Consider the following 26,007-nt stretch of genomic DNA (forward strand, 5'->3'; position numbering starts at 1 on the left):
TAAGCCTCATCAATGACAATGATGAGTCAGCCTACAGGGAGGAGGTGGACCACCTGGCTGTGTGGTGCAGCGAGAACAACCTGCTGCTCAACACCAATAAGACCAAGGAGCTCATCGTGGACTTCAGGAGGAATGCTGACACACACACCCATCCACATCAATGGTGCAGCAGTGGAGCATGTGACCAGCTTCAAATTCCTGGGGATCCACGTCTCACAGGACCTCACCTGGACAACCAACTGCTCCAACTTGGTCAAGAAGGCTCACCAGCATCTCTTTTTCTTGAGGACTCTGAAGAAAAACCACCTCTCTTCAGACATCCTGGTGAACTTCTACTGCTGTACCATCAAGAGCATCCTAATCAACTGTATTACAGTCTGGTATGGGAACTGCTCTGTCTCGGACCAGAAAGCACTGCAGAGGGTGGTGAAAATCGCCCAGCGTGTCGTGGGAGCCTCACTTCCTGCTATTGAGGATGTCTACAGGAAGCGATGTCTCAGGGGAGCCATAAACATCAATAAAGACTCCTGCCATCCAGCACACAAACTGTTCACTCTCCTGCCCTCTGGAAGGTGCTACAGGAGTCTTCGGACCAAAACCACCAGGTTCAGGAACAGTTTTTTTCCTTCAGCTGTCTCACTGCTGAACTCCACCCCACCACGGTCCCCCCCTCCACACACACATGCTCAACCCCCCTGAGCAAACTGAATTTACTTGAACTGATTTCACTGTACTATCACTATTTGCACTACTGTTTATTCATACCCTGTTTTGTATACTGCAAATATCGATATATCATACTATTGCACTATAATTCATTCATATTGCACATTTTGAACATACTGTAAATATCTCATCTCATTCTCATTATCTCTAGCCGCTTTCATTATACCATTCCATACCTTGTAATTCCTGTATATTTATATTTATGTATATTAAACTTGTTATTTACTGCTATGCACTTCTGGTTAGATGCAATCTACATTTCGTTGCTTTGTGCCTGTCACATGTGCAATGAGAAAGTTGAATCTAATCTAATCTAATCTAATCTAATCTAATCTAATCTAATCTAATCTAATCTAATCTAATCTAATCTAATCTAATCTAATCTAATCTAATCTAATCTAATCTAATCTGCAAACTCCACACAGAAAGGCCCCCATTGGCCACTGGGGTCAAACCCAGAACCTTCTTGCTGTGAGGCAACAGTGCCAACCACTACACCACCGTGCTGCCTTGTTCTGTTACATTGCTCTGTAAATGATTAACAAACTCTCTTTGCTATAAGGACCTGTCATTCCAGAGGTTTGTAGAGTATAGAGCAGCAGTACAGCAGTCATCATGCTGGGTTCCTGGATTCTGGCTGTTGTTTGTGTCTGCCTCCTCTTCCTCTTCATCAGGATCCAGAGACCCAAGAACTTCCCTCCTGGACCACAACCTATTCCTATATTCGGGAACTTGTTTCATTTTAACATGAAAAATCCTCTGAAAGACTTTGAGAAGGTACAATTTAATATTATCTGTTAAAAATGTGATCATTTGTGGAAGCAGTTAATGAATGGTTTGCAGGGGCGGAGCTAAGGGGTGGCCGGGGAGGCCGTGACCACCCCAGGGCACGCCTTCGCCCTGCCCTGGCCACCCCAGGGCCGGACAATAAAATTTATAAAACCAATATGTCCCACGAAATGTTAGTTCGCCCTCTGGATTTTTGTTCTGCCTATTTGGTTTCTGCGGGGATGCATATTACCGTAGCACACAAACATTTGGCGCATTCAAGCAGCAGGTGGATGAGCAGGTTGTCGTGACGGTGGTGGTATCAGATAGTCATGCTCTTGTCCGACAACAGAACAACCTACGAACTACGTGAACGTGCGATTAATTTGGGATGTAAGTTATTCATCTCTTATACTCTCTTCAAGTTTTCTCACTTTGTAGACATACAGTTACAATTCTGTCCTCAGACAATTCAGAGTTTCCAGAAATCTCCCGAGTTTCCAGAAATCTCCACTCTGCCCGGGGTTTTCAAAAGTATCCATTTTCAGTGTCTGAAACCTTCGTTTACATGTAAATGCAACCGTATAGATAAATATGCGTCTTTATAGATATCCGGCTACAGTGGGATTTGTGCTGTGTGCACACATAGATAGATACTAGATAGACAGAGAGAAAATATAGAGATGTGTGATGTTTATATTAATGTGTGTGAGATGTTGTGTGTTACTGGTGGGAGTACACATTGATTAATAATTGTCACACTCATACATACACAACACTCATGCATTCTCTCAACACACACTCTCCCCCTACCCCTCTCTCTCAACACACACTCTGCCCCTACCCCTCTCTCTCAACACACACTCTCCCCCTACCCTTCTCTCTCTCTCTCTCTCACACACACACACACACACACACACACACACACACACACACACACACACACACGCTCCCCCTACCCCTCTCTCTCAACACACACTCTCCCCCTACCCCTCTCTCTCAACACACACTCTCCCCCTACCCCTCTCTCTCAACACACACTCTGCCCCTACCCCTCTCTCAACACACACTCTCCCCCTACCCTTCTCTCTCTCTCTCTCTCTCTCTCTCTCTCTCTCTCACACACACACACACACACACACACACACACGCTCCCCCTACCCCTCTCTCTCAACACACACTCTCCCCCTACCCCTCTCTCTCAACACACACTCTTCCCCTACCCCTCTCCCTCAACACACACTCTCCCCCTACCCCTCTCTCTCAACACACACTCTCCCCCTACCCCTCTCTCTCAACACACACTCTTCCCCTACCCCTCTCCCTCAACACACACTCTCCCCCTACCCCTCTCTCTCAACACACAATCTTCCCCTACCCCTCTCCCTCAACACACACTCTCCCCCTACCCCTCTCTCTCAACACACACTCTCCCCCTACCCCTCTCCCTCAACACACACTCTCCCCCTACCCCTCTCTCTCAACACACACTCTCCCCCTACCCCTCTCCCTCAACACACACTCTCCCCCTACCCCTCTCTCTCAACACACACTCTCCCCCTACCCCTCTCTCAACACACACTCTTCCCCTACCCCTCTCCCTCAACACACACTCTCCCCCTACCCCTCTCTCTCAACACACACTCTCCCCCTACCCTTCTCTCTCTCTCTCTCTCTCACACACACACACACACACACACACACACACACACACACACACACACACACGCTCCCCCTACCCCTCTCTCTCAACACACACTCTCCCCCTTCCCCTCTCTCTCAACACACACTCTCCCCCTACCCCTCTCTCTCAACACACACTCTCCCCCTTCCCCTCTCTCTCAACACACACTCTCCCCCTACCCCTCTCTCTCAACACACACTCTCCCCCTACCCCTCTCTCTCAACACACACTCTCCCCCTACCCCTCTCTCTCAACACACACACTCTCCCCCTACCCCTCTCTCTCAACACACACTCTCCCCCTACCCCTCTCTCTCAACACACACTCTCCCCCTACCCCTCTCTCTCAACACACACTCTCCCCCTACCCCTCTCCCTCAACACACACTCTCCCCCTACCCCTCTCTCTCAACACACACTCTCCCCCTACCCCTCTCTCTCAACACACACTCTCCCCCTACCCCTCTCTCACACACACACACTCTCCCCCTACCCCTCTCTCTCAACACACACTCTCCCCCTACCCCTCTCTCTCAACACACACACTCTCCCCCTACCCCTCTCTCTCAACACACACTCTCCCCCTACCCCTCTCTCTCAACACACACACTCTCCCCCTACCCCTCTCTCTCAACACACACTCTCCCCCTACCCCTCTCTCAACACACACACTCTCCCCCTACCCCTCTCTCACACACACACACTCTCCCCCTACCCGTCTCCCTCAACACACACTCTCCCCCTACCCCTCTCTCTCAACACACACTCTCCCCCTACCCCTCTCTCTCAACACACACTCTCCCCCTACCCCTCTCTCTCTCACACCACTCATACACAACACTTATGCACTCTCTTAACACACTGTCTGTCTCACTCTCTCACACACACACACACCACTCATGCACCACATTTCTATATTTACGGTACATGTAACACACTCACTCATACACAACACTTATGCACTCTCTTAACACACTATCTCACTCTCACGCAGTTTGTGCACTACATTTCTATATTTACATGTAACATTCATACACTCTCAACACACACACACACACACACACACACACACACACACACACACACACACACACAACTCATGCACTAAATTTTTATATTTAAATGTAACACTCATGCACTGTCTTAACTCTCTCTCTCTCTCTCTCTCTCTCTCTCTCTCATATATGAACACGTACTTCACTCTCTTAACACACTGTCTTTCTCTCACTCACTATAAGATACAACTCATGCACTCTCAACACACATCCTCTCTTACACACACACGCACACACACACCACTCATGCACTACATTTCTATATTCACATATAACACACACAACACTCATGCACTCTGAACATACACTCTCTCTCTCACACACACACACACACACAATTTGTCTACTACAGCCAATGCCGGGGTGGCCCTATATTTAGCCGGGACCATCCCCGGCCCAAACCATCAATGGTGGCCTGCTTGGAGCATGGGGAAAATAATTTTCACTAATTTTGGTCACTGATCTTATTCTTGCATTAATCATCAATTCAACTGCACTCTGCATTTTCACATGGCAGCCCAGACGCCGACAGCATCGCAGCAGATTAAATAGGCGCTACCAAATAAGGAAATTCTCCCCTCCCCTCTATTGCAGTTGGTTTGGTCCAAGACTCCTCCTCTGTATTGCAGGGAACTTAAACAACATTGGCGTGAAACAGCGCGCGTCAGTGATGGAGGGCAGAAAGAGGCCAGGTGGAACCGAAAGGGCGAAGCTTAAAAAAAGGAAGGAGGTGGGGTGGTAGCAAAATGTGCCAAATTGACAGATATGTTCTCAAGACCAGCTGGTAGGTTACGAAAGATATGGAGTATGATAACCCTGTTTGTCGATTTTATCAGTCTATGCTAGGCCTATAATGTGTCGATAGTTTGCGATGTCAATTCAGCTTTTTGATGTCATGTGAAATCTCGCAATTTACACGGTATAGATGTGGTGTATGTCTTAATTCTAAGAAGAACTGGACATTGCTTTACATCCCAGTTATTAACAATTTTAGATGAACAGGTCCCAAATGTGCTGTTGCGCGTTATTTCCTCATCCAGCCTATTTCATCTCGCTGTCACACCGTGCATTTCCACAGGCGTGCGCACATTGTGGTTATGAACACATAGGCCTAGAAGTCATATTTGATGTTAAATAATTGTTGTTAAATATATAACTTAGAAGAGGTGTATGCGTATGCCAATATTCTAAGCAGAATCGAACACTTGCTTTAGCCTACATTTCATTTAACCATTTTTGAGTTGCCTAATGCGCCCTCACGCTTTATCTGCCGGTTGCTGAGTACCCAGCATTGTTGATTTGCCATTATTTTCGAGGCGTATGCGGCATGTAATGCACAAGCATTGGTTCAAATGCACGCGAGATGGGTGCTTTCGTTATTTTAAGACTATGTGACTAAAAATGTGTTGTGTAATTCGTCTTAAATAACGTGAAACAATCAGCCATACTCGCTGCTTTGCTATTTGGAGTGGCAGTCAGCTGGATTTCGCCCCCGATGTAAAAGTTCATTCCCACACCCGGGCCGAAGATGCCGATTTCTGAAGATGCATGTCCTTTGGATGTGTTTTCAAATATTTTCACTAAGGAACTTTGGGACATGTTGGTGACACAGATAAATGTATATGTGGATTAGACACGCGGCCACACACCATCCAATTTTAAGTGGAGCCCCGTCTCATACTAGATGAAATTGTTCGTCGGTCTCTGCATTACATTTGTGGTCATTAAACTACTGCGTAATGGAAGTTTTATTAACCCTAAAGTAATGCAGAGAACGACGAACAACATACTGTCACTACCTGAATTTAAACCAAATAAAAGCATTGTGAAAGAACAGTTCATCTCATCTCATTATCTCTAGCCGCTTTATCCTTCTACAGGGTCGCAGGCAAGCTGGAGCCTATCCCAGCTGACTACGGGCGAAAGGCGGGGTACACCCTGGACAAGTCGCCAGGTCATCACAGGGCTGACACATAGACACAGACAACCATTCACACTCACATTCACACCTACGCTCAATTTAGAGTCACCAGTTAACCTAACCTGCATGTCTTTGGACTGTGGGGGAAACCGGAGCACCCGGAGGAAACCCACGCGGACACGGGGAGAACATGCAAACTCCACACAGAAAGGCCCTCGCCGGCCCCGGGGCTCGAACCCAGGACCTTCTTGCTGTGAGGCGACAGCGCTAACCACTACACCACCGTGCCGCCTGAAAGAACAGTTATTTGTTTTATCTTTTTTAATGTACTCAAATTCCTCCTCCATTTCAAAGTGGCCTGAATGTGAATTAAACTCCCGGACTGAAAACAGGGCCCACTCCGGCCCTGACGACAGCTCATCTATATCTATATGCAGTGCACATACTTTCCCCCTCTCTCTCTCTCTCTCTCTCTCTCACACACACCACTCATGCACTACACCTCATCTATGTCATGTGTTACATCAGTGTAACACTTTCTCTCACTCACACACATTTTGTACCTCAACACATTTAGTTTGTACAGCACTTACAATGGACAATATCACAACATGTTGTAAGTGTTTATGTATGTTTTATGTACGAGTTAAGTATACAAGTATTTTCCTTTCCCTGCACAGTAAAAATCATAGTGTCAATTTTACTCTTTAAGAGTTGAATTTAACTCTGTCAGATAACTTTTGGTCCCACTCAAAATCAGTGTAAAATTTACTCTATAGCCAGTGTAAGATTTTTAGAGTTAATTTTACTCTATTTTGTAACAAAATTAACAATGAGGTGTGTAAAAATATTTAACACTATAGATAGTGTAAGATTTTCAGAGTTAATCTGACTCTATATTGTGTCAAAATTAACAATGAAATGTGTAAAAACACTTCTCTTTACACTGCCAGAGTAAATTTATTTCACTACATAGAGTAGTTTCCATTCTTAAATTACACTATATAGTGTATATTTATTTCATTTTATATTATTGAAATAGTAATGTTTTTAACTGCTATAATAAAAGACAATACAGACAATCAAAGTACTGTAGCACCATTTATTTCCTAATAACTCCTCAGAGATAACAATATGGGACAATGTACATAGTGGTGTCATTCTCTCCACATGACATTTGTATATCAAAAGGTCTTGGATAAGGAAGATCATCAACATGAAAAGCAACAAAATCTTGCTTTGTCTGAGTCACTTCATAAGCAAAGAAATGTTCTTGAAAAGCTACTGTAAATAAAGGTATGGTGAGCAGCACCGGTTTGTCCTGTATGATCACAACTGATTCAATCTGATAAAACAGAGGCATTTCATTAAGAACTTCACCACAAATGACTAGGTGTCGGCGGTATACATACCCATTGTGCTTAGCCCACGTTACTTTAATTACCTTATCACAATTGGACATTTTCATCTGCATAGCAATCACTGAACCACCACTGATCATATTTAAAGGCACACTTTTTCCTGGACCAATGTCCAAGCGAATAAAGGTTGTTGAGGATCGCCACTTGTGTGCCATATGATTTTGGTGCTTTTTGGCCAACGTTTTTGTGACATTTTTAAAGGACTTCAGCTGTTTCTTGAAAAAATTGTGTTTACCTTCATAACGCATGCACCAGCTATGGAGTACAGGTCCTATTTTCTGAATGCAACGAGGATAATGTATCAGGAAATGGTGCTTTGCTAAAAGTTTTTTCTGAGGATATACCTCCTTAAACAGTTTGTGATGTTCAATGATCAAATGTTTCAAAAACACACACAGGCCTTGAGATAACATCGGAGAGAATACAATGTTTACTATCTGTAATAACAAAATAAGCAGGGTCCAGTTTTGGTTTGTAGAGGCTACCAAATCTCCAAATAAAAGGGGAACATTCCTCAGCAAGCACCATGACTGAATTGCGTTTAGTCCCAAATCATTAGACTCTGCACTTAAATTCACAGCCACTGGCCTATTACATCTCTCGGTGAAACCATAATCAAAACTTAATATTCTTAAATTCAGTTCTGCCGGTGTAATATGTTCTTCCAAATACAAAAACAGCTGCTTTAATTCAAACTGTACGACACCTTCTAACAGATCATGCATAACATCAACTGAGTAGTTCTCAGTTGTGTGAAAATATGTAAGTGAATTCAGTAAGCATGATCTCTTGACACCAAATACATAAGGAAGAGAGGGCTTATTTGCCATTTCTTGGCAGTGAGCACTGTGGGCCTCTTTGGTGCGCAACACAATTTTTGGAGCCTCTTCAGAGAATTCAGTTTGGAAGTCCTCTTTTTCAGCTAAACAAAATCTACAGCAATACCTTGCACTGAAACTCTCAACCAGACCAAACAAACTATCTAGGCCTAAATTATCTCCAGTGACCTGTATAACACTGCCACAAACACAACCACCATACAATGGAATATCAATGCCATCACTCTCTAACTGTTTGAGATCACGAACAATAGGATCTAAAACTGCACTAAAACTGTAACGCTTTACATCCGCCGCATGAAACAAGGCACAAAGATGTACATTGGCCAAAATGGAATTCCACTTTGGTGAGAAATTCCTCAAAGTAAAATAGATTCCACCCATTTTATGAACTCCCCTCTTGGAACCCAAGGGGTTGGCAATCTCAAAGTCGTCATAAAACATTTGTATCTGTATAGTGTGTCTCTCTGATGAAAATAGAGGATGAGTGTTGAAGAAAGATCTGTCACAAATATCTGAGTTTTGAATCACTAATATGTGGACTTCTGAGCATTTCTCTGGCGTGTTCACTTTTGAATATGGATTTTAATGTCAATAAAATTGGAATATACATAACTGTGTCTTTAACTACTACTTGGTCATATGTTCCTGTCTTTTTGTTCAGCCTCAAGTCAAATCTTGAGCCAATTACAAGCTCTACTGGTTCTACAGTTTCCCACTTGCTGGTCATCAATTTTGACTGTTTGTATTCTGAATTAAGAGCTGTAAACGGATTCTCTAATTGGTTAAGACATTCCTCAACATTTTTGCATGTTTCAGTTTCTCTTTGATCGCGAAATACACACTGGATGACTGACTCTTTTGCCTGCTCATGAATGTCCTGCACAATATCCTCCAAAGAAGTCACAACAGAATTAACAACAGACTGGGCAACACCTGCTGCCTTTAGATCTGAAATGACAGAGGCACAACTATTTACAAGGTGCTGTGAGGATAATGCTGGCTCTGACTCAACCTCTGCCTCATATGGCTCTTCTGCTGGATTTGCATTACCACTATCCCAAACACTTTGACAGTGTGGTGGTTCAGCATCAGCAATAACATCACACGCACTATTCACATGGCACTTGTTCAGATGCTTCCTAAAACCAGAAAAACTATTGAAAAAACATGAGCATCCCACTTGGCCACATTGAAGATAAAGAGTCCTTCCCGTACAGAGTCCATGTATTACTTTGAGATGCTTTACAAGATTGTTTGCTTCACCAAGATCATTACTGCAAAGAAAGCACCTCATTGTTTAATTGAATCTAACGCATCATTCTAGCTCGCAACTCTGCAATTCTTGGCGTTTCCTTAGTTTTCCCTACGTCAATGTTGTAAATGGAAGTTTGGAGAAAAGTGAAAAAGTTGTTCAAGACAGGACTGTAAGATGTGCCAAAGACAAAGTGGGCCCTGAAGAGTTCATCCAGGGCTCCGACTGAGGTGGTGGCTTGGCATGGAAGTGCGTGCTTATCGATGGCAATGAAGAAGGAGTGAATGCTGCTTTTTGTGGGTCCCTGTGCAAGGAGGTAGGGCTGACGGCTTTGAGTGATGTTGTCTAGATGCTGCTGCAGGCTTGTTCACGTCTATGACAAAACACATTCAACAACACTATTTATTAGAACAATAACATCCCTCTCAACAATTGACATCACTCTCAACTCTAAACAATTTAAGGATTTAAGTATGTTATGTCACATGCATAGAATTACTAGCGGTGGACTCAGGTTTGAGGGTGTGATGTGGAGTGGTGTTGGCCTGAGGTAGTACAGTGAGGGTGACCGGGTGTAAAATGATGTTAGAAAGTGTAAGGGTAGAGGAGTAATGTTTGAAGATGTGGGCTCGATAGTGGACTAATGTTTGAGGCTGTGCGTGTGGGGGTTGGGGGGGGAGTGATAAATGTGAGGTGAGGTGGTGTTTGAGGTGTGTCTGTGGGCTGTACAGTGGTGTGATGTTTGAGAGGGTGTGGTGTTAAATGGTGGGGTGGGGGATAGTGGGGTGATGTTTGAGGGTATGTGGTGTTGTTGGCAAGGGTGGGGTGAGGGGTGGTGTGATGTATGGGGTATGAAGTGTTGTTGATAGGGTGGAGGGGTGGTGGGATGGATGATGGGTTGATTAATTATGAAATATTAGTCTAGTGTACCTTTTGGAATTTGATGAGGTGATCTACTGCATTAGATGCTGATATCTTCCCTGGCCTCTTTCGTCCCTGTGCGGATGGCGGTAGCAGATGTAGCAGCAGTATGATGGCAGACATGTCACTGTCCCAGCCTAAAGGCCAACAACTATCATGTTAACATTGAGCCATAATTTTCCACCGTCCTCAATATATTTAGCAACACACTTCTCCACATTCAAAGACTTACCATTTTCAACTTCAGTGGATGTCTCAGCATTGTGCATCAAATCAAGAAGGTCTGTGGAGGGGACCAGTCCATGGCTTTCCTTAATGACTCTTGCTTTGAAAGTGGTAGGCCATCTCTCCAGGAACTTATTGGCAGTCTGCTCGCCAAACATCAGTCTGAAGTCCTGCTCTACCTGTAATTTGAAAAAGAAAAAAAGAAAAAGGAGGACAACTGGAGTTGGTACCTTGTGCTACATTTTACAATATGTCTCACTCTTCAATGAATGTAGATGTCTTACCAGTCCTGGTGTGTCCAGGAACCGTGGAAAAGCTGAGAAGACCTCTGCTGATTTGTCAGGATCATTGACTATCGCGTGGCGATAACTGAAGGTGATTTTCATCTTTTGATGGATGGTTTCCTCATCAGCAGAATGTCTCAACACAGCGATAGCGGATTCCACTTCCTCATCAGTCAGGACTTCGGCAGTAAAGGGTCTAGTACGTCCATGGCCTGGCCCGCCAACTTTAGAACAAAACAATTTTGTTGTTGCTGTTTAGAACTACACAGTTTTATATCCTCCTTTAAACACATTTCACAGGTTGATAATTCACCATCATGATAAATATTACCTTAAGGAGATCTACCTGCTGGACCTCTTTCCTCTGAAGCTTTTCGTTGAATGGTCTTCAACTGCCATGCCATGTATCCTGAACCACTTTCCGGATCGTAGTAGTGTTCCTATGTATAATGTATGCACAGTATGATGTATACATACATTCATACGAGCAACAGTTTGAAGGGCAAATATATTGTAAAACCTTTACTTACATAGCCATTCTGTGAATATGGGTCTTCAAGATATGGAAACAGAGCGATAATCCCCTGTGCATACATCACTTTCACACTCCGGGGCGGCGAGGTCCTGGTGTATTCAATAATCAACATTATTAGATAACATTGAACAACATAACCGAAACAATAATTGCAATAATGTTTAAATGTCTCATGATAACACATTTGACCCATACTTACCCATGTGTTTCCGTCATTTCTGCGGTAAGTATGTTGATGAGCCGTCTTCTGGTTGAATCTGTGATTGATTTTGTTTTTGCATACTCCTCCATGATACGGTCACCTCCAGGCTTTGCAGTCAGGATTTTTTCAATCAGCTAAAAGATAACATGTGCAGTAATGTATTTTGAAAAACACTTGGTAATTCTGAAACAAACATGATGCACCGTATGCAAATTAAACCCCCTATCCACCCACACACTCACAGCTTTTGCTTCATAGTTGATGTGGCAAGGCCTTTTAGGTTGACTGCCTTGGGCTGCAATGGGTTCCTCAGCTGGGTCAAGCTGGGAGGAGTTGAGGATCACTGTGTCATCAGATGCAGTAGACCGTGGAGATGATGTGAACTGAGGGTTACCTGAGCATTGGAAAATATTAACACAATTATTACATAGTTCAACACTTCCACCTAAATGATGTGTGTGTAAATCATATGCAAGTAGGCAACAATTACCAGGTGCTTCATTGGCCAATGAAACTAGGAAAGGTCCATGGAACTCTTTTATGAGCTCCTCAAAAACCTCACAGTCTACCTCTGTGTTAGACTGGTCATAAACTTTGAGGTCCAACCGTCTGTCTTCAGGGATGTTAAATTTCAGACTCACTAGAGTAAAAAAATAAACAGTGCACAAAATGTTCTGATGAGAAATAATTGCAGTATGCCACCACTTGAACACATTAAGCTACTTTCAATCCAAATTATGTGACTAAGGCTGCTGGGCCATAGAAGGTTCACGTTGCACGCTGCATGCTGCACGCTACACGCTACACGTTCACGTGAAGAACCGGACCCTGGGCCATTAAACTTCATGCTTGGATGTTCACGTGTTGCGTCTGTTCTACTTTGACCGAGTAACCAACAATATGGACTCTTCGGATGACGACGATTGCCTCATTCTGCTTTTACTGAGACAGAGGAAGAGAAAAAGGAACAGAATTTGGAGCAGAGAACACTTCCTTCTGAGAGAAACCCGTGGTGAATTTCACCGAACATTCTATAATCTGCTTGACAATCCCGATGAAGAACTATTTTTCAATTATACCATTCAATTATATTTTTTCTGAAGTTTTCCCCTGAAAGCATAGAGTTATCTCCCTAGACCCGTTCTGATTGGCTGGCGCGGCGGTGACCGCATGCATTGACTGGAATTTCCATCTTCACGCCTAGAAAAAAGTGTGCATGTTCATTTCACGCTTCACGCGTGAAGTGTGCAGCGTGCAACGTGAACGCCGTTCTATGGCCCAGAGCAAGTCATGCTACGTTTGTCCACTTTTCTTTACACGCGTGTAGCGTGTAGTGTGCAGCATGCAGCGTGCAGCGTGAACCTTCTATGGCCCAGCTGCCTAACCTTCTCTCAAGAAATCACCAAACGTCAGTTCAGGCATCTTGATGTACTTCTGCACTCCACCAAATGAGACACGCAGCAGCATTTTCTGTTAAATTTGAGAAAGGTCGAATAACTGTTAATACCCATCAACGTATTCACACACACACACTCTCACACAGTTGGAGGGCCTTGTCAAAAGATATTTAAACTCAGACACAACCAACAACAGAGATAATGAATGTTTTATGTTATTAAACAGAACTGTGCAAAGTCCCCCATAAGATTTTGTATTTCTGCATTCTAAGCAATTTTAGGGTGAATAATGGCAAATCCCATCTGATTCACAGCCCTCTGATTTTTTTATGTAAACCTTAAAATAATTGATACATGGCTGGGTTAAGCTCCATATTATTGTAATAAGTGATTGCATTTATAACATTATTCAGCAAAACATGGGGAGACAGACAGATTGCTCCTAATTGCAGCATGCAATCACAGGCTCTCTCTCTCTCACACACACACACACACACACACACACACACAGCTGCACCGGCTAAACAAAACTCTCATCAAGTCCAACTACATTCAAACAGCCTCACAGGCAAGCAGTCACACACAAACACAACAGCGCGAGCCGACACCCTTTCCTCTCATACTGTCCCTCCCCTCCTCAACTGATTGGATTGCACTGACCAAACTTGCACCGGAAAAACTACGCTAATCAGCAGATGGCTCTCAACTTCTACAACTTTTCAAACCAACTGTAAAGCGTTGACAACAAAGCACCTCTTCGGCTCCCACTCACATTTTCTCCTCTGTTGATTCGATAGCACTGACGAAAGTTGCACCGGCTAAGCGAAGCGCTAGTCAGCACCTGAAGGTTCTCAACTACTGAACGATTCAAAAACAACAGTTAACTTGACAGTAAACCCTAGTTTACAACGCATGTGTACTGACAACATCGAAGACTTGGGCACGCTTTAACTCGGCAGTGTTTAGCAAGTTTCTCACTCTTGTGCGAAATGAATCAGGTCAGTGAGAGCAGTTAAGGTGCCTTGCCTACCTGACTGCTGCTCGCGTTGTTCATTATCATGCATTCGCTTCTTTCTTTTATCATGCCCTAAGTGCACATCGTTCTCATACAGATTAGCATGCTAATTCTCCGCTTAGCATGCTAATCTGTATGAGAACGATGTGCACTTAGATGAAACTCTCAAATCTACAAATTACCATTAAACTCAGCAACACTTCACTGTAACCGATTCCCAAAACTAGCATTGTCTTAATGACTTTCTTCGTCATTATGTTGACATCACTCGACTATTTCTGGTTTCAGAGGCACAAATTAAGCACGAGAACATAACACCTTGCAAATCATTGGGCACGTTGTCAAGTGAACTTGTGAACCGTTGCAATGCTAATGCTATTTTAATATGGCATTGGGCAGAAACCACGTTGTCAAGCTAGCTAGCTTACATTTTGGTATGTTAACCCAACGTCACCAACACGACTGAACAACTTAAATTCTCACCATATCGCATGGCATCAACAAACAAATGCAGTCGGATTTTGTTTTCATTTAAATCAACTATTCATTACTTCCAAAACCTTGACGTAGTATTGCAGTCGAATGCATCTGGATTTTAAGTCTGTGAGAAATATTGATTAGCTAACTAGCCTACACCTATGCATGCCTAATTTAACTTAATACACCTACAATTGTCTATCATCAGCATTAGGGTTGCCACCTGTGTCTGACAAAAATCCTGGACATTTCGACCATCCAATCGACCTTTTTGCTTGTAAGCAACGGCGCCCTTCACACATCTAACCCAAGACAAAAATCGCCCTTCTACGCTGAAATTGTATTGCTCTAATTAGTAAAAATGACGCTTTTGCTAGTTATTTGTTTAGTTAATTGCTTTACATAATATAGCAGGTCTTCATTATTTTGGTTTATTTCCAACAGTTTTTGGTTGTGGACACCTGGGGGCAGTAGTGGGCACAGGTAAAAGGGGAATACATAATTAAGTTGTTTGTTTGCTTATGTGGAATAAAAATAAATCTAATTTTTCATTGTATCTAAGAATACCTGAATGTAACAATGTAAGGTGTAGTGTCAAACAGTTTACCTGATTGCTTAGAGTGTGGTGTGTGCTTTGCTTGTGCTTGCCTGTGCCTCTGCTGCTCTTGGCTAAACAAATACATAGGAGGACATATAACTGGGCACATACAGTACATACAGGAGTAGGCAGATAAGACTATTTGGATTTCATTTAATTCACCAAAACCTTACCTAATCTTCCATTTATATTTGGTGTTTTTCTTTGCTGCTGCTATGAGTCCTGGCTGATTTTCAATGAATGTCTTGAACTCAGTACAGGACAACTGAAAGTTTAGCCTGACTTGAAGCTCAGCCTTCACCATTGCAACAGAGAGTCTGTTTCTTTTATCAGTCCAAGCATCCTCCATTGCCCCATTTCCACCAAAGCAGTTCCAGGGCTGGTTCGGGGCCAGTGTTTAGTTTGGAACTGGGTTTTCTGTTTCCACTGACAAAGATCTGGCTCTGGGGCCAGAAAAACCGGTTCCAGGCTAGCACCAACTCTCTGCTGGGCCAGAGGAAAGAACCGCTTACGTCAGCGGGGGGGCGGAGTTGTTAAGACCAACAACAATAACAAGACCGTGAAAGATCGCCATTTTTAAGCGACGAGAAGCCGCAGCTGTACAAATGCGAAGTCAGCCATCATCATTATTATTGTTGTTGCTGCTGCTGCTGCTTCTTCCGTGTTTTTGCTTTGATATTCGCGCCAAGGTTTATGCAAACACAGCATAGTAAGTGACGTATACAGCGACGTAATGACGTATTCAGCAACGTAATGACGTGGCTCCGCTTAGCACGGCGAGCTCGGAAAAGCAAACTGGTTCTCAGCTGGCTCGCAAGTTGAAATACACATTTTGCCCATTATGTACAAAAAACCGGGACATTCAGTGTCCCGGATTTTTTTTTTTCCGGGACAGACCATGAAAATCCGGGACAATCAGGAAAAACCGGGACAGGTGGCAACACTAATCAGCATCAGCATCAGCATCAATATATTGCAAAATGTTGGTCGTAAATGGTAAAATACCTATATAGACGGCAAAAACTTAAAAATATTCAAACAAACTTACCACACAGGGAGAGAGACGACTTCCAACATGCGATGCCAGCTCGAGCTCCGGTTCTAGAATTTTCGCGGGGAATCATCACCCTGCAGAGTAGATTTTGTCGTTGTGTGCAAGTGGGAATTAACTCTCACTTTTGACACTACCATTTAGACGATTTTACTCTGCATAGTGTTATAACTACTCTATCCAGAGGAAAATAGGTTTACACTGCAATATTGATACTCCATTTTTTACTGTGTACCAGAGTACTGAAATATTAACAGTCAAGTCTTGGTAAAGTCTGGCAATGACACAGAGTGTTTACTTCAGAATTGTGTGTGTAGCGAGAGTCCTACATATTGTGAGCTGTGATTATGTGAAGTAATGGACAGGTGTGCATGGTTAAAAATGTGGTGACTGTGAACGTGAAGGTGTGTAGGTGTTGTAATCTGTGGCGGCCATGTTTGTAGGCTGCAGTGTGTTCTGTTAAGTGGAGTTTGGTGTGGTTTCTGGCATAGATGTGACACCCTTAACATTAATAATCTCTGTAAAGATCTGAGTTAAAAACATGTTTGGGTCTTTTGTACAGAGATGATAGATGATACATCTATGATTAAAGAAAATTATGATGTTCAGTTTGATCCAGACTTGTGCAGAAAACAGGTGTTATCTACCATAGGGGCACCCTAGAATAGACCCCGAAGCCATTTGTTTTCAGGATAATGGCTGGCTGATGAAATTATTGGCTGGCTAGCTGACTCAGCCAAAACCTTAATGGCTGCTGCAGCCACCAAAATGTTTATGGCTACAAATGGCTGATACTGGACGTCACTGTGTGGCATATATCCGGGCGAACGGATCAAACAAATGGGGGGAATAAATAGCAAATTACCACAGGTCCCCTGGTCTCTTACTTCATTGTAAATATAAATCTAGCAAGATTGTAGTTCAATGCTAATAATAAGCTAATCTGGATTGTTCGAGGAAGGCATCTAGCTATCTACTCTCACTAGCAATGACCAGTGAAGGACTGGCAGCTATCTTACTATGATGAAAGTAGAGTGGTGGAGTACTTTTTTTATCAATCTCGAAGTATGTGAAACAAACAAACAAACAAACAAACAAAAAATACCTTTACACTTTCCCTCAGCAGCGGCAAAGAATGCAGCCATCTCATTGATATCGGAGTCGATTGATGCTCTGGGTGGGTTCCCGGGTTCCCCAGTGTATCGTGGTAACAGTGTGAGGGGCGGGAAGCCAGACAGGTAGTCACAACGGCAAGCTTGTGGTGGCTCTCTGTGCTGTGATATCAGTTCTAAATCTCTACAGTGTATGCCTATACGTCTCTATTGTGTTACTACTAGTGTGTACAGTTGATCATGTTTGTATCACTTTTCTTGTAGCTCATGATGTGGATAAACCCATTATTTGATGTACACAATTCTTAGTGGCTCAGCCAAATTTTATTAGATAGCGGCTCAAATTGGCTTACAAAATTATTGGCTGGCGGCGGCTCAAATTCTAAATGGCGGTTTTAGCGGCGCCTGGCGGCAGCTTCGGGGTCTACCCTAGAAAGTGTGTTTGCTTTTTTTTTTTTTAAATAACCATGTGGGCACCTAAGGGTGCAGTCACCCAACAGTGTCTGCTAGTGGGGTCCCCCTACTGGTGGTTGTCAGATGAGTTTTGTAGCAGCAATCTCACTCTGAGGTTGGAATTTATAACACTGCCAGAACTTTATCGTTAGCCATCTTTTGTCACAATCAAATTGGTTTACGAAGATTTGTCTATGACAACAAAATTGTGTTGAAAATCTCACAATGTAAACCAGCTTATGACAGAACAGCAGGCATGTTACCTCATGACACATTTGCAATGTGTGTATGTTTTGCTGAAATAATATTTGTTGATTATTGTATGTTTAGTTGGCTGAGCAATATGGAAACATTTACAGTCTGTATATTGGGACAAAACCAGCTGTTGTTCTTCATGGTTTAAAAGCCATAAAAGAAGCTCTGGTGACCAAATCTGCAGACTTTTCAGGACGCCCAGACTCCATGATGAAGGATCTACCTAAAGGAAAAGGTGAGCTCTGTGACAAACAATCACTCGTCCCTCATCACCAGACTGTATTAAATTTATTTTACAAATGTATTGTTAGTGCAGTGCTAATGTGTGTTACTAATATGAGTAAAATGAAACAGGAGTCATAATGGCTGATTATGGTCTTCAATGGAAGGAGCATCGGCGCTTTGCTCTCATGACCTTAAGGAACTTTGGCTTGGGGAAACAGTCTATGGAGAAGAGGATTCTTGGAGAAATTGAACACGTTGTTGCAAAATTGGACAAGCATGCTGGTATCAACATGTTACTTTATTAATCATGTTTCTGTTGATTATAGCTGCCCAATAAAAAATCTTTTACAAAGCAAGTAAAAACACATCAACAAAGCTTGTCTATTTGTAGGAAGCTCCATGTATCCTCAGACTCTGTTCCATGATGCAGCATCAAATATCATCTACCTGGTTTTGTTTGGTACTCGCTATAACTATGGCGATGAAACCCTTAAAGTCTACGTTCGGCTATTTACTGAAAACGTAAAGCTGGCTAATGGACCTTGGGCAATGGTAAGCTCAAATCAACTCTATTTTAATTGTGTAACACTGTTAATAATAGACATTGTCACAAAACAAGTTAAAAGAAATTTGGTAGATTTGTAGATTTAGATCCATAGTGGGCAAGTGGCATCAGTGACAAGAAAAAGAAACAAAAAAACCCTGAGACAATGTGAGCAAAAGACCTTGAGAAAACTAGTCTCAAAACGGAACCCATCCTCATCTGGGCGACACCAGATTATAAACACTGCGATTATAAATAGTTACAAATAACCAATTGTCACTTCAACATTGCCTGACCACTGTTATTTGGACTAAGATTAATGCTAATGGCTTTTAATTCCATGTTAGTGTTGGGGAAATCACAACTCAACATTAGAAAAGTTATTATATTTATTATTGAGTTATTACAGTCAGTGCAAATGAGAGCAATAAGCAATGTCTTACAAATAATATCATTTTGGACCTGATATATTCCTTTCGTGTTTTTTTTTTTTTAAATGCATTTAAATAATGGGTCAAATATTTGTATAGTTGGGTTATTTTCAAAAATCAGTTAGCCAGTAGAGTGAATTTTCAGTTCCGGGGTCCCTGGCTGTAAAAAATGTGAACCTTTGAAGAAAGTTTATGCTTAAAAGAATCCATTTTTTTTTGTTTGCTTTAGTTGCTGTAGATATTCTTCAGTTTGATTTGAAATTTGTATGAAGTGTCAAGGTGTATGCTGCTCTTTAAAGATACAGTGGTGCTTGAAAGTTTGTGAACCCTTTAGAATTTTCTATATTTCTGCCTAAATATAATCTAAAACATCATCAGTTTTTCACACAAGTCCTAAAAGTAGATAAAGAGAACCCATTTAAACAAATGAGACAAAAATATTATACTTGGTCATTTATTTATTGAGGAAAATGATCCAATATTACATATCTGTGAGTGGCAAAAGTATGTGAACCTCTAGGATTAGCAGTTAATTTGAAGGTGAAATTAGAGTCAGGTGTTTTCAATCAGTGGGATGACAATCAGGTGTGAGTGGGCACCCTGTTTTATTTAAAGAACAGGGATCTATCAAAGTCTGATCTTCACAACACATGTTTGTGGAAGTGTATCATGGCACGAACAAAGGAGATTTCTGAGGACCTCAGAAAAAGCGTTGTTGATGCTCATCAGGCTGGAAAAGGTTACAAAACCATCTCTAAAGAGTTTGGACTCCACCAATCCACAGTCAGACAGACTGGGTACAAATGGAGGACATTCAAGACCATTGTTACCCTCCTCAGGAATGGTCGACCAACAAAGATCACTCCAAGATGGAGGCATGTAATAGTCGGTGAGGTCACAAAGGACCCTAGGGTAACTTCTAAGCAACTGAAGGCCTCTCTCACATTGGTTAATGTTAATGTTCATGAGTCCACCATCAGGAGAACACTGAACAACAATGGTGTGCATGGCAGGGTTGCAAGGAGAAAGCCACTGCTCTCCAAAAGAACATTGCTGCTTGTCTGCAGTTTGCTAAAGATCACATGGACAAGCCAGAAGGCTACTGGAAAAATGTTTTGTGGATGGATGAGACCAAAATAGAACTTTTTGGTTTAAATGAGAAGCGTTATGTTTGGAGAAAGGAAAATACTGCGTTCCAGCATAAGAACCTTATCCCATCTGTGAAACATGGTGGTGGTAGTATCATGGTTTGGGCCTGTTTTGCTGCATCTGGGCCAGGACGGCTTGCCATCATTGATGGAACAGTGAATTCTGAATTATAGCAGCGAATTCTGAAGGAAAATGTCAGGACATCTGTCCATGAACTGAATCTCAAGAGAAGGTGGGTCATGCAGCAAGACAACGACCCTAAGCACACAAGTTGTTCTACCAAAGAATGGTTAAAGAAGAATAAAGTTCATGTTTTGGAATGGCCAAGTCAAAGTCCTGACCTTAATCCAATCAAAATGTTGTGGAAGGACCTGAAGCGAGCAGTTCATGTGAGGAAACCCACCAACATCCCAGAATTGAAGCTGTTCTGTACGGAGGAACGGGCTAAAATTCCTCCAAGCCGGTGTGCAGGACTGATCAACAGTTACCGCAAACGTTTAGTTGCAGTTATTGCTGCACAAGGTGGTCACACCAGATACTGAAAGCAAAGGTTCACATACTTTTGCCACTCACAGATGTGTAATATTGGATCATTTTCCTCAATAAATAAATGACCAAGTGTAATAGTTTTTGTCTCATTTGTTTAACTGGGTTCTCGTTATCTACTTTTAGGACTTGTGTGAAAATCTGATGATGTTTTAGGTCATATTTATGCAGAAATATAGAAAATTCTAAAGGGTTCACAAACTTTCAAGCACCACTGTAAATAACTAAAATTAAATTAAATTCAAATTTGAGCACATTCAGAGGATTACTTGTTATCTGCTTTCCAATCCCCTTGGGCCACTTTGGAGGAAAGCTGTCAGGTTTCGTATCAGCTGTTTCAGCATTTCAGAACAGTCACTGAGTTATAAGGAGGTTTGTGTTGAGGGACATGAGCTTCAGTGCTGCACACTCACAGTTCCAGAATCAAGTATTTCAACTGAGACACCGTGTCATCAACACAAATCCACACATTTTACTAAATTGTATGTGCTTAAATAGTGTAATATAATACACTGATTTATTTATTTCCATCATTAACAGTGTAGCCATAAAACAGTGAAACTGGAAATGTAATTTGTAGCCTGTATATATTTGTAATAATAATAATAATAATAATAATAATAATAATAATAATAATCTTTATGAGACACAGGGTTTCAAACCTGACACTTATTTACATGAAAGCTGTGCATGGCAAACAAACTGGGTGAGGTTTGTTTTGCCAGGCAAAACAAATGTCACCCGGTAGCAAAGGACTGGAGACCAGAGGTTTATGCTGAGATGCATGAAAGATAGGGTGAACACGTCGCATGGTGAGTGGTAATGCGAGTCTAACAGAACATTGGTTGATTACCTTCTTGAAGAGGATGGGTCCAAGGAACCTGGGTGCTAGCTTGCGAGAGACTAAGTGGCAGGTGGTGCATGGAGAGCATTACTCATTGACCTACTCGGTAAGTGGGTGCCTTGGAGTGACGTTTGTCGGCCTGCCTCTTGGATGCAAGTGTGGAGCTGACATAAGCTGACACTTATTTACATCAAAGCTGTGCATGGCAAACAAACCGGGCAAGGTAGCACTTATGATGAATATGAAGGAAGATATTGCGAAAAAAAATAGGTACCCTATGGGTACATGTGGCTCCGGCTTATAAGTAAAAATTTTTCTAATACCATGTCCATACAGTAAATATAGCATAATTTCCTCTATGAGGCAGTAGCCACAAAAATGAAGCATAATCCAAAAATGAACAATTTTAAAAATCACAGAAGTAAAATATACCAAGTGTCTGTACTTTATATTATTCTACTCTTACCTCTTACAGTTTTCGAAACCGAAACCTCCGAACCGAAAGCTGTCACCATGACCTTATTTCCAGGAAACTCTTATTTCCTGGAAATGGCCTGGCGCTAGAGCTCAGTGGAACACACTTTCCCTCTGGAATAAGCATAAACTTGTCTGAAAGCAATTTCTTTAGTCTAGTCCATTTATTTCGAATGGTGAACCAAATTGTATATGCTCACCGACAGAGGTGGAAAAACCCGGGTGCAGAAAGTAAAAACCCTGCCACATTTTTGCTCCAGCCAATTCAATGAACCAGCTGATCCTAATTACCACATCCCCTAAGCCAGGTTGATGAGCTAATTGGTGAAATCACCTGTGTTGAGAGCACAGGCAGAAGGAAAACCTAAGCAGGACTTTTACTTTGTCAATCCAGTTTTTCCACCTCTGCTCACGACCATTTTAATCGGAACACATGTATGCGCAGTGCGCAGTTGTTACACTCTTACATTCTTACAGCATGATGACATAGTGGCTAGCACCTCTATATAAGGCAGTAGACACAACAAAAATGATTTTGACCTTTTTGGTTACCTTGACCGGATGACCCTCAACATGTTGGAGGTTCTATTTGAGACCAATGGCCATCTATCCTGAAAGTTTCATGAAGATTGGTCTAGCCGTTTTCCCGTAATATCCTTAACAAAAAAACAAAGAAACCCGACCAAAAACAATACCTCACCCCCTGGTGGACTCTGTCCCGAGTGAGGTAATTAATGGCAAATATAGAATAACAAATAGAATAAATAAAAATATAATAATGTGGATAAAAATATTAAAAGTTATGGCGATTTATATTGACAATGGAACCTTTATGATATAGTGTGAAAATTATAATAACTTAGAGGCTTGAGTACACTGGACAATTTAGAGTTAATCTCGAACATTTTTTGTTATCTACATAATAGTTTGAGCAAAATGATTTCTAACTATAGAATCCAGACTGTTGAATAATTTAGCAGCAGAATATTTGAAGGAGCTATAACCAGACTTGGATGATATTTTGTTTCTTGTGTTGTTGTTACAGTGCCTTGCAAAAGTATTCATACCCCTTGAACTTTTTCACATTTTTCCACCTTACAATCACGAACTTAAAAGTTTTTTATTGCGATTTTATGTGATAGACCAACACAGAGTAGCACATAATTGTGAAGTGAAACGAAAATGATAAATGGTCTTCAAAATTTTAAACAAAAAAAAATCTGCTTCCATGGAAGGTGGACGCATTCCCTCCTTTTTTTCCCTGCTTGTGCTTCTGTGTCTTGTCTCGTCTGCTGTACATTTTGAAGAGACTCTTCCTGCATTACTTTCTAAACTGAAAAGCATGGAATTGATAAACTGGTCTCCTAACGAAATTGACACAGTTTTGGGTGCGGGGGAACCTGTTTGTCCTGCCAGAACGTTTGCGGCTGGTTACACGATGGACGCGTGGGAGCAGTGGTGGGTCGTGTGCCTGGCGATTCTTTCTGTGGAGGACATTGAAGATATCTACCTATACGGAACCATGATTACAGGACTTTTGCTGATTGGAATAGGCATTGCCCTGGTATATCGAGGAAATCAGACAACGGTGACAGCTGTTCAAAGCCCCACAAAGCTGCCCGATATGATTGGAGTGGTGGGCAAAGCTGTTGGCACTTGGACTGTGGACATTCAGAACTTTAACCACAAAACGGTTATCTCGGAGCAGCTTTCAGCTTTGCAAGGAATACGTTTTTCGGAGATCAATTTGAATAGAATGGACAGATATGGACAAGCGGTGAGGACGTGCAAAGACTGCATCTGGAAAGACCAAACAATTCATATCTTATCGACATTCGGCACCCTGAGACAGAACCGGCCTTGTTTCAGGCCGTTGCTGAGAAAACATTTCCCCCTGAAGGTCAATGCCGGGAGACACTCGCATTCCTCGCATTCCTCTCTAACTCTCCGCGGTCACCATTTTTACCCCCAGTGTGACAAGCGGGTGCGTGACCAGCGCCTTCATGGCTGCAGGAGCGGATGGCTGCTTGCTTGCGCTGGATTACCTCCTCCCCTCCCCCCCTTACCCCTGATTCCCCCCTCAAGTCCCGTGTTTAAAGTGTACCTGTGTTGTAGTTGTGCTTATGCAAAGGTTTTTTTAAATGTTCCCACACTGTACTCCTGACAGGAGGATAGTGGGGGGGTGTTCTTTTTTTTTCCTTATCTCTCCTCATGTTGTGTTTCCTTTTTATCTTTATCCCTGTCTTCCTGTCCTGTCTACCCTATGTCAATTGTATGTAGTATATGTATGATCAGGTTGATGGCTCATTTCGCTGGTACATGTGACTAGTGACAATAAAGGGCATCATCATCATCTGAAAAATGTGGTGTGCATTAGTATTCAGCCCCCCTGTGTTAATACTTTGTAGAGCCACCTTTTGCTGAAATTACAGCTACAAGTCTTTTGTGGTATCTCTCTACCAGCTTTGCACATCTAGACACTGAAATTTTTGCCCATTCTTCTTTGCAAAATAGCTCAAGCTCAGCCAGATTGGATGGAGAGCGTCTGTGAACAGCAATTTTCAAGTCTTGCCACAGATGCTCAATGGAATTTAGGTCTGGACTTTGACTGGGCCATTCTAACACATGAATATTCTTTGATCTAAACCATTCCATTGTAGCTCTGGCTGTATGTTTAGGGTCATTGTCTTGCTGGAAGGTGAATCTCCTTCCCAGTCTCAAGTCTTTTGCAGCCTCCAATAGGTTTTCTTCCAGGATTGCCCTGTATTTAGCTCCATCCATCTTCCCATCAACTCTGACCAGCTTCCCTGTCTCTGCTGAAGAAAAGCATTCCCATAGCATGATGCTGGCACCACCATGTTTCACAGTGGGGATGGTGTGTGCAGGGTGATGAGCAGTGTTAGTTTTCTGCCACACATAGCGCTTTGCATTTAGGCCAAAAAGTTCAACTTTGGTCTCATCTGACCAAAGCACCTTCTTCCACATGTTTGCTGTGTCCCCTACATGGCTTCTTATGCCTGTCTTTCAACAATGGCTTTCTTCTTGCCACTCTTCCAAAAAGGCCAGATTTGTGGAGTGTACGACTTATAGTTGTCCTGTGCACAGATTCTCCCACCTGAGCTGTGGATTTCTGCAGCTCCTCCAGAGTGATCATGGGCTTCTTGACTGCTTCTCTGACCAGTGCTCTCCTTGCTCGCTCTGTCAGTTTAGGTGGACGGCCATGTCTTGGTAGGTTTGCAGTTGTGCCATACTTTTTCCATTTTTGAATGATGGATTGAACAGTGCTTCTTGAGATGTTCAGAGCTTGGGATTTTTTTTTATAACCTAACCCTCCTTTAAACTTCTCCAGAACTTTATCCCTGACCTGTCTGGTGAGTTCTTTGGTCTTCATGATGCTGTTTTTTCTTCAGTGTTCTCTAACAAACCACTGAGGCCTTCACAGAACAAGTGTATTTATGCTGAGAGTAAATTACACACAGTAGGACTCTATTAACTAATTAGACAACTTCTGAAGGCAATTGAATGCACTGGATTGTATTTAGAGGTATTAGAGGACAGGGGGCTGAATACTAATGCACACCACATTTTTCAGATTTTTATT

The 26,007-nt window shown here is 42.4% G+C and overlaps 1 protein-coding gene across 2 annotated transcripts in view; it reads left to right on the plus strand.

Annotated features, from left to right (window-relative positions):
• Positions 1–1,392: 1,392 nt before the first annotated feature.
• LOC132891018 (cytochrome P450 2D20-like) overlaps positions 1,393–26,007 on the plus strand; it is a 31,105-nt gene continuing 6,490 nt past the window's right edge. For both annotated transcript variants that reach the window (XM_060928457.1, XM_060928458.1), the window contains exon 1: positions 1,393–1,503. In XM_060928457.1, coding sequence (XP_060784440.1) covers positions 1,474–1,503 — 30 coding nt within the window. In that variant the 5' untranslated portion in view covers positions 1,393–1,473. The remainder of the gene's footprint in view (positions 1,504–26,007) is intronic.

This window comes from Neoarius graeffei, chromosome 8, assembly GCF_027579695.1.
Source record: "Neoarius graeffei isolate fNeoGra1 chromosome 8, fNeoGra1.pri, whole genome shotgun sequence".
Classification (NCBI taxonomy): domain Eukaryota; kingdom Metazoa; phylum Chordata; class Actinopteri; order Siluriformes; family Ariidae; genus Neoarius; species Neoarius graeffei.